This window comes from Tiliqua scincoides, chromosome 4 (assembly GCF_035046505.1).
Source record: "Tiliqua scincoides isolate rTilSci1 chromosome 4, rTilSci1.hap2, whole genome shotgun sequence".
Taxonomy (NCBI): domain Eukaryota; kingdom Metazoa; phylum Chordata; class Lepidosauria; order Squamata; family Scincidae; genus Tiliqua; species Tiliqua scincoides.
The window spans coordinates 212250141-212269073 of record NC_089824.1 but is presented as its reverse complement, the minus strand read 5'-3'; the positions used below and the strand labels follow the sequence as shown (position 1 = coordinate 212269073).

Below are 18933 nucleotides of genomic sequence, written 5' to 3'. Positions count from 1 at the left end.
AGATGTTTCAGACCTAATTGACAAATTAAAAATAAGTCACTGTGCCCAGATGGCATCCACCCAAGAGTTAAGGAACTGAAGAATGAAGTAGTCAATCTCTTGACTAAAATATGCAACTTGTCCCTTAAAACTGCCATGGTACCAGAAGATTGGAGGATAGCAAATGCCACACTGATCTTTAAAATAGGAAGGAGAGGGGATCCAGGAAACTATAGGTCAGTCAGCCTAACGTCTTTCCCAAGATAGATGCTGAAATGCCTCAAAGATAAAATCTTAAAACACATAGAAGAACAAGCCTTGATGAGGGAGAATCAGCATGGCTTCTGTAAGGGTAAGTCTTGTCTCACAGTCCTTTTAGAATTCTTTGAAAAGGTCAACAGGCATGACCTGTAATATAGTTTTAAATTTAATAAGTAATGGTGTTTAAATTAACCACATGAAATCAATATACAAGTGTTTTTAGTTTTTATTTTGTCATGTCCCACATTTTTCTTGAATGTCCAACATTTTGGGGTGCCTCGTTTTCTTTTGCAGTTATGACATCTGGTCACCCTGCATCTGCACATAATTCTGAACACAGGCAAGATTCCAAAACCCTTCATCCTTTCATAGGGAGCATAAGTATTCAACATTTGAAAAACTTGAAAACACATTTTTTTTCTGGAAATCTAGACAGAGAGACCTTTCAGTAGGAAGATACTGATTATTCATCTTGCCTGTCAGAACACATTTTGAGAAAAGCACAAACACATCAGCAGAGAAGAACAGGCTCTACTGTGCTCCAAGATGATTTAACTGATGGTGTCATTTTGCAAATATAAGCATGTGAGGTTCCACTACATGGACAGTACGTTCGCAGAATTTGTACTTTGATATCTATTAGGCAGTTTGACAAGTCAGTGCCACCAGGGGAACAGCTATGTCCATCACAGGCTAACTGAACTGCAACTGCTCAGCACCATTCCCTTGCTTGCTTCAGAAATCCAAAGCAGAGCTGACAACAGGGAGGAGGCAAATCAAGTAGAGAGAAAGCTTCCAAGCTCAGCAAGGAGGGATATCCTTGGGTGACTGCATAGGAATACTTAGATCAGTGTTCTTCAACTTTGGGGTTGGGACTCCAATGGGGTAGCAAAGCCTCAGTTGTGGGGTTGTGGCAACGTTCGTGAAAATGGTTCAAGACCACTGAACTAGAGCACCACCAGGAATGGAGGAAGGCACCTGGTGCACCCCTTGAGGTACCAGGAGATTGTGTCCCAATCCTGCTAAGGTTCTTAGTGACTGTGCTAAAATAGCTTTCACTAGTGCCAGGCTTCATGGTAACTTTTTCTGCTCTCTCTAATAAGAATATCTAGTTATACAGTGAACAGTGCTGAGAGAGCATTCTGGGGATGAGGAGTAGATGCCAATAGGGGTGAAGGTGAGCAGATAGGGTCCTGGGAGTACGGGTGCAGGATCGACAGTGGGGTCCTCACTCTCATACTTGATTGAGGTTTAGCACCAAAAAGGTTGAAGACCACTAACATAAGAACAGCCCTGCTGGATGAGGTCAAAGACTTATCTAGTCCAGCTTCCTGTGTCTCACAGTGGGCCCCCAGATGCCTCAGGGAGCACACAAGACAGCTGCATCCTGTTGCTGCTGCCTTGCACCTGGCCTTCTGAGGTAGCCTGCTTCTAAAACCAGGAGGTTGCACATACCCATCACGGCTTGTAACCCATAATGGCCATTTCCTCCAAATATAGTTATCCAGTCCCCTTTGGAAGCTCCTTGGGTGCAACGTCATTAGTCTGTGGAACTCCTTGCCACAGGATGCAGTGCAAATGCCATCACCACATACATTATGCGGCAGGGAGTTCCACAGATTAATGACACGCTGGGTAAGGGAATATTTTCTGACTTGCACCATTCCATGGCAGGTACATGGACCCTAATAGTTTCATAGGCAACACAGACTGCAATCCTATCTGTGCTTATATAGGAGTAAGTCCCATTTGACTATAATGGGACTTACTTCTGAGTAGACAGGCATAGGATTGGGCTCAGCATCACAACTTGCACCCAAGGAGCTTCCAAATCCAAGACAGACAAGGGTGGGGGAGGGCTATACCACACCAGGTGCTGCCAGCACCACACACACCCTTCCCTTTGCAGGGCTTTATGGTCTGAGCAGACACCCACACCATCAGCATCCCTCCAGCCCTGCACAGAACCAGGTGAGGGCTGTACCAGGTGAGGACTGTACCACTTCCTCCCGGGGGGGGGGAGTGTGGGCACTGCTGTCCCACCGCCCCTGGTAAAAGGGGAGCCCTGGAGGGTCTGCAGACAGGGGAGGGTCGACTACCACCCGTGCAGAGGGGAGGGGGCGCGCCCCCAGCCCCCCCCCCAGTGTAACATGGTACGGTCCCCTCGCCACAGCCCTCTGTGAGGTGGGCGGCGCCGCGCCGCGCCCCACCAACGACCACCGGAGCGGCCGGGAGAGGAGGGGAGCAGCGCCTGCGGGGGGCCGGCCGCCCCCCGCGCCCCGGCGGCAGCATGGTGATGGCGCTGCGCGGCCAGCGGGCCGTGTCGGTCCTGCACTTCCTCTGCTTCCTCTGGGCCGTCTTCGCCCTCCTGCAGAACCTGGGCGTGCCCAAGCCCGTCCGCAAGGACCACGAGCACACCTACGGCGGCCACTGGAAGCACCTCACCTTCCTCAACCAGGTGGGCGCCCGCGCCCGTCCCACCCCCACCATGGGGCTTCCCTATGGCTAGACGTGGGTAGGCTGGGGCTCCAAGACCCCCCGCCTGTCCCACCCAATCCCCATAGTGGGGCTTCCCTATGACTGGACATGGGTAGGCTGGGGCTCCAAGACCCCACTTCTGTCCCCAGTTACCTGGGAGTAAGCCCCATCCCCTATAGTGGTGCTTCCCTATCACTAGACATGGGTAGGATTGGGCTCCATGGCCCCAATCTTAACCAGACTTACCTGGGAGTAAGGCCCATCCACTATAATGGGGCTGCCCAATGACTGGACATGGATAGGACTGGGCTCCAAGGTCCTGATCTTATCCACCCCTACCTGAGAGTAAACCTCATCCACTATACTGAGGTTTACCTATGACAAGACATGGGTAGGATGGGGCTCCAAGACCCCAATCCTATCCACACTTACCTGGAAGTAAGCCCCATCCACTATAATGGGTTTTCCTCTGAATAGATGAGGGTAAGAGTGAACTCCAAGGCCCTTATCTTTTTCACACTTATCTGGGAGAAGGTCCCACTGAGCTCAATGGGATTTACTGCTGACTGGACATGCAGAGGATTGGGCTCCATGGCTCTGATCCTGTCCACTTACCTGGAAGTAAGCCCCATCACCTATAATGGATTTACTTCTGAGTAGATATTTTAGTTTTCATGTTTTTAGACTGCTCTTCCTCCAAGGCGCTCAGGGTGGTGAACATGGTTCCTCCCCTTTTTCTGTCTTTACATCAACCCTGTGAGGTAGGGAGACTGAGAGATATGTTACCCAGGAAGCTTCATGACTGAGTGGGGATTTGAATCTAAGGCTCCAAACCTAGCTACACTTACCTGGAAGTAAGCCCCATCAACTATGTTGGGGTTTACTTCTGATTAGACTTGTGTAGGAGTAGGCTCCAAGGCCCCCAATTCTATCCAGCTTTCCAGTGCTGATGCAACTGTGCCTACAGGACAGAGTGTGTGCTGCATTCCACAGTGGTGGTGGTGGTAGGGGGGGCAGTCACACAGGCCTCCTCCAGATAAGGGAATGTTTGTTCCCTTGTCTCAGGGCTACATTGGCATTGGCAAGTTGGATAGGATTGGGCCCAAAAACCGACTAGGAATAAGCAACTCCTTGCAGTCAGAATTCAACACCTTCATGCTGCTGGATGCTTCAGGTGCCTGAAGAAAAACAGAGCCCATCCTGTAGGCTTTCAATACTAGTGCCAAGCTAGGTGCTGTTAAAAAGGACAGAGGACTTCCTGTTTGTTTTAACTGAATAGTTTAGACTGGGGAAGGTTTAACCCCTTTTTCCCCTATACCATTTTCTCAGTTAAAATTACCCCCCCCCCCTATTTGCATCTCAAAGCATTCAGATACCTGTGGTGTTCTTCCTGGAAGGAAGTATAACCTACCCCTGGTTCTTGGCCCCTTTGGCCAGCAGTAAGGCGGTTTATATTGGAGATATAAACATGTGAGCTGGTGTAGCATAGCAGCTTCAAGTCTGGGCTGTAGATCAGGAACTCCTTTTAGTAAGTACAGTACTGTAGTGTTGCCACAAAATACACATGAAGCACTTTGGACACTTGATAGTGCAATACAAACGCTAAATATTTTTATTAAAAGATGGACTTCCTGGCTCCCCTCACATTCTTAACTATAATAGCTCTTGAAATGTCTAGTTTAATTCACTTTTAACTATTAACTTTAATTAATTAGAATTCACATCAAACTAGTGCCAACAAACAATTACACCAAGTGAAGACTGGTATCAAAGCAATAGGGAAAACACGTCCAGATCCAAACCGGTAGTGTTCAGTTTCAGATTCTTTTTTGAGTACAGAAACATGAAGAAAGTGTATTTGTACCTAGAGTGATTAAATAACTTGTTGTTTGTAATTGCATAGGTTCTGCAGACTATACTGTATGCATTGTGTGTTGTAACTGATGTTGTAGCCCTGTGCATCCCTTCCAAAGAGAAGAGTGTATCCTCTGTAGTGGTGCCCATTAGAGATTTCCTCTTCGCAGCATATGTCTTCCCTGTTGGCTTAGTAAGTGATTACTCTTATCCATTTTTCATGTAATTGCTTATCACATTCTGATTTGACCGAATGAAATAGGCTGAATGATTGACAAGATATTTTAGATGCTGTTTCTCAACCTTTAAGTAATATAAACTGGTTTTTAAATGTAAATATCATGCCCTAGCTAAAGGGATCTGTATATACTATTGCAGTCCAGGATATAAGAAGAAACAGGATTCTTGTTCCTGAGAGCTCATAGTCCAACAGCCCAATTCTATAGCCCCCCCTCTCTCTCTCACACACACTCACACACACACACACCACAAACACACATGCTGAAAAGGCACACTCTGTATCTAGTGTGTGGAGGTGTAGCTAGAGACTTCAGAAGGGAAAGGGGATTGGGCAGCCCAATCCTATCCCCGGTGGAGTCACCGGGTGCATTAGTGCCAAATAGCAATTGTATCTTGCAGCCTGCGGAATCTGCCAAAGGTCTCCTCAGGGAAAGGGGACATTTGTCCCCTTCCTCCAAGTCAGGGCGCAGGCCCTGCAAGAGGGCTTCTCTAGTCTTGCACTGGCTGTGTTGCTGGCGCTGACTGGAGAACCTCCATTGTGGGCTTTGCAGCCTGACACAGAGGATAGGATCCAGCAGAGCAGGACTCCACTGGTCCCACCCGCTCCCGCTCCCAGGCTGGTCACCCCCCCACCCTGAAATGCCTCTTGCCCCACCCTGAAAACCGACACCATCACCCAATGATGGTACTTACCTTCAGGTGCTGACTTACCTTCAGGCGCTCTCTTGGCATCTCCACTTGGCACTGAGGCCCTGCACCAGCGGCCCCTCCTCCCCAGGAGCCAGGGATGTGCCTTATGCAACACCCAGCACCAGAACTGGAGCTCAGCACTGGCTGTCAGGTAGTATAGGGTTTGGCCCTAAATCCCCTTAACTCTCTATAAGCCTCCACCCCCCCAATTGATCTTCTCAGACCTGCTGCAGCTATTTTGCTAGATAATTGAGAGGGGTCAGGGAGTCTGCTCTGCACATAGGTTCTGGCACATGGGATAGGATCTAGCATATACCATCGCCACCAAATTCACCCCCTACTGCAGTCTCATCACCCCCATTCCTCCCAACCCTGTTCAACTGCCTCCCTTGCCTTCTTTTCTGCATCAGTGGGTCCTTCTGGGCTTACTGACACAAGCAGAAAAGCTCCAGCCTTCCTGCCAGCACTTGGCCAGTGTGCTACTCTGCACAGCTGGTGCATACTTTACAGCCATTTCCCGGCAGCCACTGATGGCTTCGTCCAATAGGATTGGGCTGTAAGGTTGCAGTTCTATGCTCAGTTGCTAGGGCATAAGTCTCACTGAACTCATAAGAACATAAGAACAGTCCTACTGGATCAGGCCATAGGCCCAACTAGTCCAGCTTCCTGTATTTCACAGCAGCTCACCAAATGCCCCAGGGAGCACACCAGATAACAAGAGACCTGCATCCTGGTGCTCTCCCTTGCATTGGCATTCTGACATAGCCCATTTCTAAAATCAGGAGGTTGCACATACACATCATGGCTTGTAACCCATAATGGATTTTTCCTCCAGAAACTTGTCCAATACCCTTTTAAAGGCAACCAGGCCAGATGCCGTCACCACATCCTGTGGCAAGGAGTTCCACAGACCGACCACGCGCTGAGTAAAGAAATATTTTCTTTTGTCTGTCCTAACCCTCCCAACACTCAATTTTAGTGGATGTCCCCTGGTTCTGGTGTTATGTGAGAGTGTAAAGAGCATCTCTCTATCCACTTCATCCTTTCCATGCATAATTTTGTATGTCTCAATCATGTCCCCCCTCAGGCATCTCTTTTCTAGGCTGAAGAGGCCCAAACTCTGTAGCCTTTCCTCATAAGGAAGGTGCCCCATTCCAGTAATCATCTTAGTCACTCTCTTTTGCACCTTTTCCATTTCCACTATGTCCTTTTTGAGATGTGGCAACCAGAAGGGTCAAACCCACTTTTGAATAAACCCATACAGGATTGTGTTATAGGGTGTTCTGCTAAGTTCCCTTTCCAAGGTTGTTCTAGAGAACCCACTTTATGCCCACTTTAAGCTTAGTTCCCCTGGCTCAAACATGGCTCTAGCAGCATACAAAACTACTACTGTACCACAGCACCAACAGGATGGTAACCAGTAAGTAGCTTGCCTGTAAGGTTTCAGGGTCCTTCCTCCCAGTCCTCAAAGCAGTAGCTCTCCACCACTCAGTATTTTCCATTCAGCTAATTTGTCAGGCAGTCAGTTAGCCAGTCAAGAGTTGAGTTCTCCCTTCTTCTACCCTACAAACTCTCCCTTCACTACTTTTATCCTGTAATGACCTTGCTGCTTTTAGTGGCTGCAGCTGTGCAGTACACCCACTGCTACTTGGAGCCCTGGGGTTAGATTTCCTGGCTGATATTGAGCAAGAGGCCACTGCTGTCACCCAAGGAACTGAGAAAGAAGTGCACACTGGATAAAGAGGGTAATAGCCATTCTAGGTGCTGAGTGCCTTAGGGCCCAATCCTATCCAATTTTCCAGCACTGGTGCAGTTGCAATGAAGCCCCAAAGTAAAAGAACAAATGTTCCCATACCTTAAGGAAGACTCTGTGATGGCTGCCGCGCCACAGGATGCAGTGCATGCCCCATTGGCACAGCTGCACTGGCACTGAAAAATTGGATAGGATTTGGCCCTTAATTGTTAGGCTGACTGCTACGGTAGTGGCTTACCTGTCCAGACATGAATATCCACAAAGGAGAGGAGAGCTAGAAGATAATGTAATTGAGGGGCTGCATGACCTCCCTTCTGTGAACCCATTTTCTAGCAGTTGCTTTGTGTGGATTTGTAAATAGCTGCTGTTGTAATTACCTGATGTTACATAGGAACACAGCACTTGTTTGATTTGCATTTGTATTATCTGTCCTTGCATTAGAACTCAGTAAACTCAGTTTACAATTTATTTTGGAATGTCTGTTAGCAGGTGACATGACTGAACTGTTTTAAAAATAAAGCCTTCCTTGTTAAAAAAAAAAAATTGCATCTCTTTCTTTGAACTGCTAATTAATCCAGCTCTCACTGCTGAAGTAACTTCAGAGAGCATCTCTGAACTTTTTGGCAGAAATTGTATGAATACATCAGCACCACTCATCCTGCCTGTCTACCTGCTCTCTTCCTCATGTAGGTCATCTTAATTCAGATGGCTTAGGGAGAACACTCCCTTCTTGGCCAGACAACAGAACATGGGAAAAGAACTTCCCTCTTAAAGTTGGACCAGCCAGTCACATGCTATGCTGTGACTTGCACATTTGTTGTTAGGTAGATTTGCCAATCTGGAGCTAGGCAATAGTACTAATTTTCTACCCACTGGCACACCAGTTACTAGGGAGAGCACACCAGTTACTAGGGATTAACATCTGGTTGTTAATTTTTTGCCCAAGGAATTATTTATGTAAATATTTGGACTAGAGCATCTTGGGACATAGCTTTTTAAGTCTGAAACAAATCTCTTTTAAAAATCTCAATCATATGGAATGCACAGCTCCCTCCCCCACTTTGCACATGTTCCCCATTTCCCATTAAAAGCAATGTAAGTCTTCTTGTGGTTTCCATAATTTTAACACTGGGGAAAGACATGGGACATGGCTGGCCGACTGCCATTCAGCAGAGAGTTTGCGATATGTTCAATGATTGTCTTCCCATATCACCAATGGGCTTTCTTCCTTTCTCACTGGTTAGGTCATTCTGGGTGACCAGCAGTCAACTGGAAGACACTGCTAATGAATTTGTAACATCCCCACTCAGAAGCAGGGAGAGAAGCCAATTTTTTTGAAAGGGTTTTTGGAGGAACCACACTTCCTTAATTAAAGAACAGAAATAACTAAACTGAATAACAAGGAGAAAACATTTCCCGATGAAAGTTGGAGGGGCAAATCACATATTGTAATGTGTCTGAACCTGGAAGTTTTCTGCCCATAGACTGGTAAACCCTCAGGGGGAAACCTCAGCCGCTTTCAGTGGGCAAGTGCTAGGCCAGAGGCTGATTGACTGCCGAAGGAGGGACTAGTGGGTCTTTTCCCACAAATAAACTGCTGAATTGTGGTGAATGTGTCCTTGCAAGTCCCATGTGGGTTGCCATGGATGCATTTTCCCATGAAACAACTGCATATTTGTTGGGACCTACAAGACACATTCACACTTTGGAAAGGCCCCTCAATCTGTTCAAAGTGGCAGGTTTAATATGAAAGTGTATATAACTCAAGGCTGACTGTGAAGTGTGTATTTGTTACAAAGTTAAAATGCTTTTATTTATCTGGAGAAGTAAGAAAGAAAATGACCTGTATTCATTGCACTAAATGGGTGATTTGTGAGAAAGAAGGGAAAAGATGAACTAGAATCATCTGAACAATGTAAGATGCCCATAGTCATCATTTTGGTGAAATTCTCTTTGTTAATGTTGACATGTTTTTACCTCAGTTTGTAGCTTTTGCTTTCTGGAGCCTTTATGCATATGACAGAGAACTAGTGTACCCTAGAGAACTGGATGATATTAATCCAACTTGGCTTAATCATTCCATGGTAAGTATATGCATTTTGATTTGCAGACTCTTTGCTTTTGACACTTGCTGCTCATTCATTCATTATTTATCTGGTAATAAGAATAGTTTTTGTGGAAGTTGAGTCTATTGGTATCTATTGCCTACTTATCAATACTTCATTGCAAATAGGAAACAGATTAGTTAGAAGGATTTGAGTAGTAGAAATGAAAGGCATTGGTGGATAAGGCAAGCAGTGGCAAGACCTCTTTCTTATTCATAAGAAAGATAAACTCTATGAGGGAATCCTGCAAAGTTGGTTAAGGGACAGAAATATACACCTTAATTTACAAATATGTATGCCATGTGCCTCAAGCTGGGAAAACTACCCAATCCTTCTGTTCCCTTTTGACACTGACTCAGCAGCACTGTGAAAGGAAGGAAGCCACCAACTTCCTTGAAAGTACAGTCCACCGGTTTTAACATCCACCATAAGCCTGAGAAGTGTTCTGCTCCTGGAGCTCTGTGGAGCAGCAATGTGGTCTATATCATGAGTCTTTATCAAACACTGTCCCCTGAACACAAGATAGAGAGCTGATGCCTCATTCAGGCATGCTGTTCTGCAGAACATCGTCTGATCAACCTGTGCCTGTCTCCAACTAAAGAGGACTTACAGCCCAATCCTATCCCCAGCGGCTGTACCGAGTGCAGCAGCACGAAAATGGCTACTGCTGTATCTGGTGGGACCACTGGGGCCACCAGAGGTCTCCTCGAGGGAAGGGAATGAAAGTACCCTTCTGCCAAGGAAAGCCCCAAGCCTCGCAATGGGGCTTCCCAAGTCTGCGCCAGCTATTTTGCCAGCATAAACTTGGGAACCTCCATGTTGGGCTTTGAAGCACAACAAGTTGGACAGGATATGGTGAAGCATATAATCATTTTACACATCTACCATACCTAGTTTGCTAACAGCCCAATCCTATCCTTGCGCCAGATGCCACTGTCCCTTTCCCCCAGGGAAAGCGCCAGGCCCTGCAATGGGGCTTCTCACATCTGTGCTGGCTATTTTGCCGGCACATACTTAAAAGCCTCTATGCGGAGAATAGGATCCAGAGGAGCAGGGCTCCACCAGTTGCCCACTCCCCTGCCCTCCCCCTACCCCCACAGTCTTCCCTGCTGCATGGAACTCTTACCATTCTCCGAGTGGCATCCATCCAGCACTGGGCCCAGTGCCAATGTTCATTTCACTCTGGCTGTCACGGGTGTGCCTTATGGCAGGTTTGTGACACCCAGCACCAACGCTGGAACTTCCAACATTACATCACACTGGAAAAAATATCCAGGAATAGCTTCAGTCAGTGTTGTCAATCCTGCTTACTACCTGCAGACCACAAAGGAGGAGGACAGGCTGTTTATCTTCAAAGTGCCATTTGTGCAGGAATATGACCTACCCAGCCATCCCCACTGCAGGTCTGACTTCAACTTTTGGATCTCTTTCAAATGTTACAGTTCAAATGAGGGTAGGGCTGGTTCTCTAAGGAAAGGAGGCACTGGGCATTCTTCCCACCCTCAAAGCACACAATATGCATTGGGTCCATTCCCCCCCCCCCACCTTGCAAGCAATGGTGGAATGCTTGATGAAGCTGCGGAATCTTCCAAGGCCAGTTCTGCTTATCAGCACAATTCCACTACAGTAGTTATAAGTAAGCAGCCAGTCCTTTCATTCTCTGTATATTTCTAATATTTCCCTGTGGTTTTCATTTTAGCATACAACCATCCTGCCACTGCTTTTCATAGAGTTGGTTATATGTGTACATAAGTATCCCACTAAGAAGAAGGGAATTTTTGGACTTACCGTCTTCACAATTATGTACCTCTCATGGTAGGTATTGAGTCTTTTGCTGGAAGCACTAAAATATTTTGTACATATTTTGCTCAGATACTATTGTTTCTTTTACCTGAGACCTGTTTTAAAGGAATCCAAATGCAACATGTTCATGCACATGAAAACACTTTTGTAATAAATATCTTCTTTAAACTAATTTGCTATAATTTATCTAGGATCTTAAAATTGCCATATAAGATTGCAAAAAATTATACAAAAAATACAGTACACATTACTGTATTTGTATGGAATCACCTCTTATTGATTCATGTCCATCAGGCCTTAAAATTGTGAGGTACAATTTTTCTGGCACCTCACAAAGAATGAATTTTGAAAAACATATATAGGCAGCCAGCTCTGTGTCTAAGTTTATACTCTCCCATTTCATTAATATTCTTCATTGATAACTTACAGCCCAATCCTATGCATGTCTACTCAGAAGTAAGTCCCATTAGAATAATGGGGCTTACTCCCAGGAAATTGTGGATAGGATTGGGCTGTTATTTGGTTGTAAGCAACACACAGCAGTGGGGGTTTTTTTAAAGTTCCTCATATTGACAACAGATGTCACACTATATAGTATATCTAGGGTAAATTCATGGTTCAGCAGTATCTGTACGTTTAGGGTCAAACTAAATAATGCATCCAACACTGCCCAAGTGCTGGCATTGAGTGTTGCAAAGTGCTGTAAAGCACATTTGCAGAACTCAGGAAGTAAGCAGTACTGGCGAGGAGATTTCCACTGCCCTGTTAATACCACAGTCAGACCCTGGCTGCTGGCAGAGGAATGGTAAGCACTGAGCAGCACAGAGATGTGGGGAGGGTGGTGGAAGGGCGGGGGTGTCATTCCTGGGTGGAGGGATACTGGAAAGGGGGTGGGACTGGCCCAGGAGATGGTGGAACTGGAGAGGCCTCCACTGAATCCTATCCCCCTCCTGGGCTCGAAAGCCCAACGTGAGATTTCTCCAGTCTGTGCAATCTAAACAGCTGGCACAGCTCTAGAAGCCCATTGAGGAAGCTGGGGCTTTACTCGGGGTAAGGGGGACAAATGTCTTCGTATTCTGAGGAGACCTCTAGTCTGTTCAAACTCAACACGGATTTTGGCACTGTTTGGCACCGTTGCTCCTGTGTTGGATAGGATTGGGCACTTAGGGTGCAATCCTAACCCACTTTTCAGCACCGACATAATGGCAGTGCAGCTCTGAGGTAAGGGAACAAGCATTCCCTTACTTCGAACAGGCCACCATGACTGCCACCCAACGGCAGGATGCAGCACACATCCCATTGGCACAGCTTTGCCAGTGCTGGAAAGTTGGTTAGGATTTGGGTCTTAGTTCCTTAGTCATGACTTAATAAACATAGGATACAGTCTGAAGAATCTTTTGTTGAAATGTACAATTTAAATAATAATTTAAAGAATGTCCCATGTATGTCTTTCTTTGTTTTTAGGATATTTTGGGTACACTATGCATCTGGGGTTTGGGCATATCCAGTTTTAGGAGTGCTCGGTGTATCTGGAAAGACCTTATTTATCTCCATTGCCTACTCTATATTAGTAGCCTTCTACTTGCTGGGGGATTGTCTAACAAAATGGTTGTGGGGTAAGTAAAGTAGGCAGTCCTTGTATTTACAGTAACTTCAGCATCATAAAGACTGAACTTTTCCAACATTCAACAGAGCAGAGAAGTCTTAAGTTTTTTCCTTGAGGAAGAAGCACTATTATAGTTAGAAACAAATTTTTACTTCATTTCTTGTAGTAAAAATGATGATCATGTTACTTCCCCTTGTGGTGAAAATCCCTAATTCTCCTCCCCCCTTTTTGTTGCCAGTTTTTTGTTGCCAGTTTTTGTTGCCCCCCCTTTTTGTTGCCAGTTTTTTTCAATCCTTCTATCACATCAAGACTCCTTAATGCCTCACAGCCCAGTCCTTTCCACACTTTCCTGAGAGTAAGCCCCATTGACTCTAATGGGACTCACTTCTGAGTAGACATGCATAGGATTGGGCTGTCATTTAGGGATTGCTGAGTCATTTAGATGCAATAACCATGTTTGCTCTGTTGCTGTTATTGTTTGCCCTTCTCCTTTCCCAATAACTGGTAAACTTGAGATGGAGTAAGCTCAATGGACTATGAAGCCCAGCCAGCTAGCTCAGGTAACCCCAAGTGAGAATCTGGTATAACATTTTACACACATACACACATGTATGCGCACACACCCCTTTGCACATTTGCCCTGGTCTTTTATCCAGTATGATCCAGTATGTTGGGTGCCTGCCTAGCTATGTGTGGTTATAAGGACCCAGATCCTGGACTAGTCTGAGTACTTAGGGTGGGAAAGTATCCAGTTAACCACATTAGTGATTTTTAAAAAAAAAAAATTCTTCTTACCTTTTAATCCCCCACCATTCCTTGCCAAACTCATCCACCTAAACATTCCTTTGTCTTTTCATGATTCTTCAAGCACTTGTTTTTGTTTTTTGTTTTGCTTTTTACTTTATGCCTTTTGTTTTGGTGTTCTTCATCTTTTCAGTAAAATAAACTCATTTAAATAGTTACCATTTTAACCTATTTTAGTTCACTTGGAAGAGAGTTTGTTGTCCATCTTCCCAACCACCAGCTGGCATTTAAAGAGACACGCCTCCCCCAGCACTGCTAAAAAGAATAGGGTTCTCCATTCTTTTGGCAGGGAGGTATCCCTAAGGCAGTCTCCTTTCTGGTTTTCCTGAATGCAATTCACCATCCCAGTTTCCGGACAAGACAAACTGGAAATGGGTGCAGGTTGCTAGGCACTGCGCCCATCCACCTCACTACCACACTCTACCTGGGAAAACTTCAGAGCACTGAGTGTATCCTCTTAGGCTATGACCTTGCCTTCCTTCCACAGACATCTCTCAACCAGGTGTACTGCACTGTGCCAGCACTTTGCAAGAGCCTGGCCATTCCCAATATCATACACATAGTTTTCCAGCAGCCATTTTTCCTGCCCTGGCAAAACCAGGCTTCTTCCACAAAGAACCTAGACTGTGTGCTGGGAGTTGGAGTGGGACTATTTAAGAGATGCAATACAACCTTGTTATTTTGAATAATTGTTTATGTTATTCCTGGCGTGGGATCAGCACATCAAGTCTGAGGATGTAAAGGGTCAGTAAAATATCAGTGGGGACTCTGCTTCATGCCTGCCTGTGGGAGGGCTCTCATGCATTGTTGTTGTTGTTGAACTGAATAGTACAAAATAGTGACATTCATAATGTACCTTTTTTCCAGCGAGACGTAGGAAGAAGTGCACATGTTGAAAAATCTGAAAGGGCATCAGATCATCAAAAGTGCCTGTGCAAGGGAAGAGAATACAACTTTCATCAGGATAAAAGCTTTTATCACTACTGGCTCCTAATCTTTAAATTGACTGAAAATAACCTTTTCTCTGATTAGAGTAAAAGTTAAGAGTAGAAGCACAATTAAAGTAAGGCAGTCAGAACAGTGGAGGCTGGCAGGAAGGCCAGAATGGACAGGCACTAGGCTTAAAAATTTTTCAGAGAATGGATAAAATTGATTTTTCTTCTCACACAACACCTGAATCAGGGGACATCCACTAAAGTCCGCCCACTAAACTCTCCCACTGAGTGTTGGGAGAGTTCGGACAGACAAAAGAAAATATTTCTGAACCCAGTGTGTGGTTAGTATGTGGAACTCCTTGCCACAGGATGTAGTGATGGCATCTGGCCTGGATGACTTTGAAAAGGGGATTGGACACATTTCTGGAGGGAAAGGCCATCACAGGTTACAAGCCGAGATGGGTATGTGCAATCTACTGATTATAGAAGTAGGCTACCTCAGAATGTCAAATGCAAGGGAGAGCACCAGAATGCAGGTATCTTGTTGTCTTGTGTGCTCTGTGAGGCATCTGGTGGGCCACTGTGAGATAGAGGAAGCTGAACTAGATGGGCCTTTGGCCTGATCCAGCAGGGCTGTTCTTATGTTGGTTAGGAGTCCCTGGAGCTGTCAACCGAGCAGAATCAAGCAGCAGAAGGGTGTTCCTAGGTAGGGGAAATGTGGGGAGGGGGCATTTCTGGGCGGAGGAGGGTGGCCCCAGGGGCAGTTCAGCCCCAGGAGGAAGATGGGGGTGGCAGCAGAGGCTGCCACCAGATCCTATCCCACCTCCAAGCCCTACATGCTCGCCCTACAAGGCTAGATGAACAAGCCTTGCTGAGGGAGAATCAGCATGGCTTCTGTAAGGGTAAGTCTTAACCTCATGAACCTTTTAGAATTCTTTGAAAAGGTGAACAGGCCTGTGGATGCGGGAGAACCCGCATCTGGATCAGAAGGCTTTTGACATGGTCCCTCACCAAAGACTGCTGAGAAAACTCCACATCAGGGAATTAGAGGGCAGGTCCTTTCCTGGACTAGGAACTGGTTGAGGTCCAGGAAGCAGAGAGTGGGTGTCAATGGGCAATTTTCACAATGGAGAGAGTTGGAAAGTGGGGTGCCCCAAGGATCTGTCCTGGGACCTGTACTTTTCAACCTGTTCATAAATGACAGGGTTGAGTAGCGAGGTGGCCAAGTTTGCAGATGATACCAAACATTTCCGAGTGATGAAGACCAGAAGAGACTGTGAAGAGCTCCAGAAGAATATCTCCAAACTGGGAGACTGGGAAGCAAAATGGCAGATGTGTTTCAATGTAAGTAAGTGCAAAGTAATGCACATTGAGAAAAAGAATCAAAACTTTACATATAGGCTAATGGGCTCTGAGCTGTCTGAGACAGATCAGGAGAGAGATTTTGGGGTGGTGGTGGACAGGTCGATGAAAATGTCGACCCAATGTGTGGCAGCAGTGAAGAGGGCTAATTCCATGCTTGGGATCATTAGGAAAGGCATTGAGAATAAGACAGCTAATATTGTAATGCTGTTGTACAAATTGATGGTAAGGCCACACCTGGAGTATTGCATCCAGTTCTGGTCGCCACATCTCAAAAAGGATATAGTGGAGATGGAAAAGGTGCAAAAGAGAGCAATCAAAATAATTACTGGGCTGGGCCACCCTCCCTATGAGGAAAGGCTACAGCATTTGGGCCTCTTCAACCTAGAAAAGAGGCGCCTGAGGGAGGACATGACTGAGACATACTAAATCATGCAGGGGATGGACAGAGTAGATGGACGCTCTTTTCCCTCTCACATAACATCAGAATTAGGGAACATCTGCGAAAGTTGAGTGTTGGGAGAGTTAGGACAGGCAGAAGAAATTACTTCTTTACCCAGCGTGTAATTAGTTTGTGGAACTCTACCACAGGAAGTAGTGATGTCATCTGGCCTAGATGCCTTTAAGAGGGGAATGGACAGATTTCTGGAGGAAAAGTTCATTATGGTTTACGAGTCATAGTAGGTATGTACAAGCTCTTGGTTTTAGAGGCAGGCTGCCTCTGAGTGCCAGATGCAGGGGAGGGCACCGGGACGCAGATTGTGTCTGTTGTCTTGTGTGCTCCCTGGGCATTTGGTGGGCCACTGTGAGATACAGGAAGCTGGACTAGATGGGCCTTTGGCCTGATCCAGCAGGGCTCTTCTTATGTTCTTATGTACATGGGTCTACTTGAATCTGCTGGTGCAGAACTGAGTAGCCCCATAGGGTACTGATGTTTCCTTATCCCAAGGAGACCTTGTAAACCGCTTTGTGAACTTTTAGTTGAAAAGCGGTATATAAATACTGTTAATAAATAATAATAATAATAAGGAGACCTCTGGCTGTTTCACCCGCCCTGCAGCATAAAGCAGGGACTGTTTCGGTGCTGCTGTACCGCGGGGTGGGTGGGCAGCATAGGATTGGGTGTTGAGCCTTATGAGCCAACATAATGGACTTACTTCTGAGTAAGGTAAATAACACTGTTTTCAAACAACTCTATTCATAGGGGAAAGTACTCCAGCCCCTTGATCATTTGCTTGCCTTTTTCTGTGCCTTTTACTGTTCCTTCATCCTTTATGAGATGACAAGAACTGTATGCAGTATTCTAAATGTGGCTGTACCATAGATTTTTAAAAATTATTACATTAGCAGTTTTATTTTCAATGATCCTACAATGGAATTTGCCTTCTCCACAGCTGCTGCACACTGGCTCAATATTGTCATTGAACTATCCACCTTGACCCCAAGATCTCTTCCCTGGTTCATCAACAGCTTAAACCCCTTATCTGTGAAGCTTGGATTTATTGGCCCAGTGTACATCACTTTACATATTCATCACTATTGGCTTTTTCAATAGACTGAAAATAGCTTAGATCAGAGGTATACAAACATTTTGCTGCCAAACCCACCTTATCTTCTGCATTGGGTTGCAACCCAATGCTTGTTATTGTGTCACAAAGCATTATTGGGAGCCACTAGAGCAGGGGTGTCAAACTCGTTTTATACAGAGAGCCAAAGTTAGCATTCAGGGCACTTGCTGAGGCCGGGAAGTGATGTCATTTAGCAGAAAGTGACTCATTAAGCAGGTGATGGCCAGAAATCAGCACTTTGTTCTCACAAAAAAAAAACTCATTAACTGCAAATGACTGAAGAGAAAATACCAAATCTTGATCATATTTCAAGATATGGGGGGGGTCCCAAATTTTCATGTAGGCTGCTTTTCAGCAGTAACACCTCAGCACTACTCGGCAGCTGAGAGCTTGAGGGCAGGTTAAAAAGTTTCTGGGGGCTGCATCCGGCCTCCGGGCCTTATGTTTGACACCCCTGCACTAGAGGCATCTTCCAGGTCACACTGGGCTTGCAACCCACTCCATTGGCTTCTGCAGGCCCCAGAATGCCTTATGGACATAAATTGGAAGTCATAAGAATGCAAGTTGATTTGCTGAATCAAATCAAGGGCTGTCTAGTCCAGCATTTTGTTAAAACAGTCCTTATGTTCTAGGACTAATTTTTAACCAGTGTGCCATGAATGATCAACAGGTGTGCTGCCGGAATTTGGGAGAGGGTCATTTATTAGTAGGGCCATTGGGATATGATAGCCTCCCACTGGCAGTGTGATGTGCCTTGTCAATTGTAAAAAAAAAAAAAAAACTTACAGTGTGCCTTGACCATTTTCGTGCCTTGTTAATGTGTAGTGAAATAAAAAGGCTGAAAATCGCTGCTGTAAGAGGTAGTGAAGTCAAGCAGTCTGGCAGGACCATTAGGGAGATTCTTTTGCAGGCTGCACCTCCGTTGGAAATTCAGTTGGTGGTAGCCCATAATAGGGCCTTTTCTGTTGTGGCACCTGGCCTTAGAAATTCCCTCCCACTGGAAGTCGCATTTGCTTCTCTGCTGGTATTTTAGAGCAGTGTGAAGACATTTTTTATTTGTTTTAACCTTTCATTGGATGTTTATTTGGCTATTCATATCTGATTCCTAGCTAGGTCTACTCAGATCCACTCCTACTACTTTGTTGGCACAGACCCAAGGAGACCTGTGTCATCCTCCGAGGCTCAGGAGGGGGAGAGGATCTGGCAGCAGCCTCTGCCACCATCCCTGCCCCTTCCCAGGCCTGATCCACCCCACAGGCGGACCTCTCCCCCACCCAGACACTCCCTCTCTGCCTTCCCTCCAATCTCCCCTACCCCAAAACACCTACCTGCCACTTGGCAGGTACCTTACGAGGGAGCGCTCGTGCTTCTTCCATTGGCGTAGAGACCCAGCAGTGACTGCTGCTGGCCTCCCCACCTGTGCCTTTCTCCTTTCAGCCACCACCAAATGCATTATTGCACATTTGCAAGAGCCGTTGCCTGGACAAACAAGTGG

The 18933-nt window shown here is 45.9% G+C and overlaps 1 protein-coding gene across 1 annotated transcript; it reads left to right on the top strand.

The window, feature by feature from the left end:
* Positions 1-2530: 2530 nt before the first annotated feature.
* LOC136648596 (androgen-induced gene 1 protein-like) lies at positions 2531-14469 on the top strand. Its single transcript, XM_066624716.1, has 6 exons — positions 2531-2698; positions 4622-4765; positions 9238-9339; positions 11060-11175; positions 12628-12779; positions 14441-14469. The coding sequence occupies exons 1-6, from the start codon at positions 2531-2533 to the stop codon at positions 14467-14469; spliced, it is 711 nt and encodes a 236-aa protein (XP_066480813.1).
* The last annotated feature ends 4464 nt before the right edge of the window (positions 14470-18933 follow it).

Coding starts and splice junctions, on each gene's coding strand:
- LOC136648596 (XM_066624716.1), top strand. CDS start 2,531: ATGGTGATGGCGCTGCGCGGCCAGCGGGCCGTGTCGGTCCTGCACTTC. Junction 4,766..9,237: donor ATGTCTTCCCTGTTGGCTTA/GTAAGTGATTAC, acceptor TTTTTACCTCAG/TTTGTAGCTTTTGCTTTCTG. Junction 12,780..14,440: donor TCTAACAAAATGGTTGTGGG/GTAAGTAAAGTA, acceptor CCTTTTTTCCAG/CGAGACGTAGGAAGAAGTGC.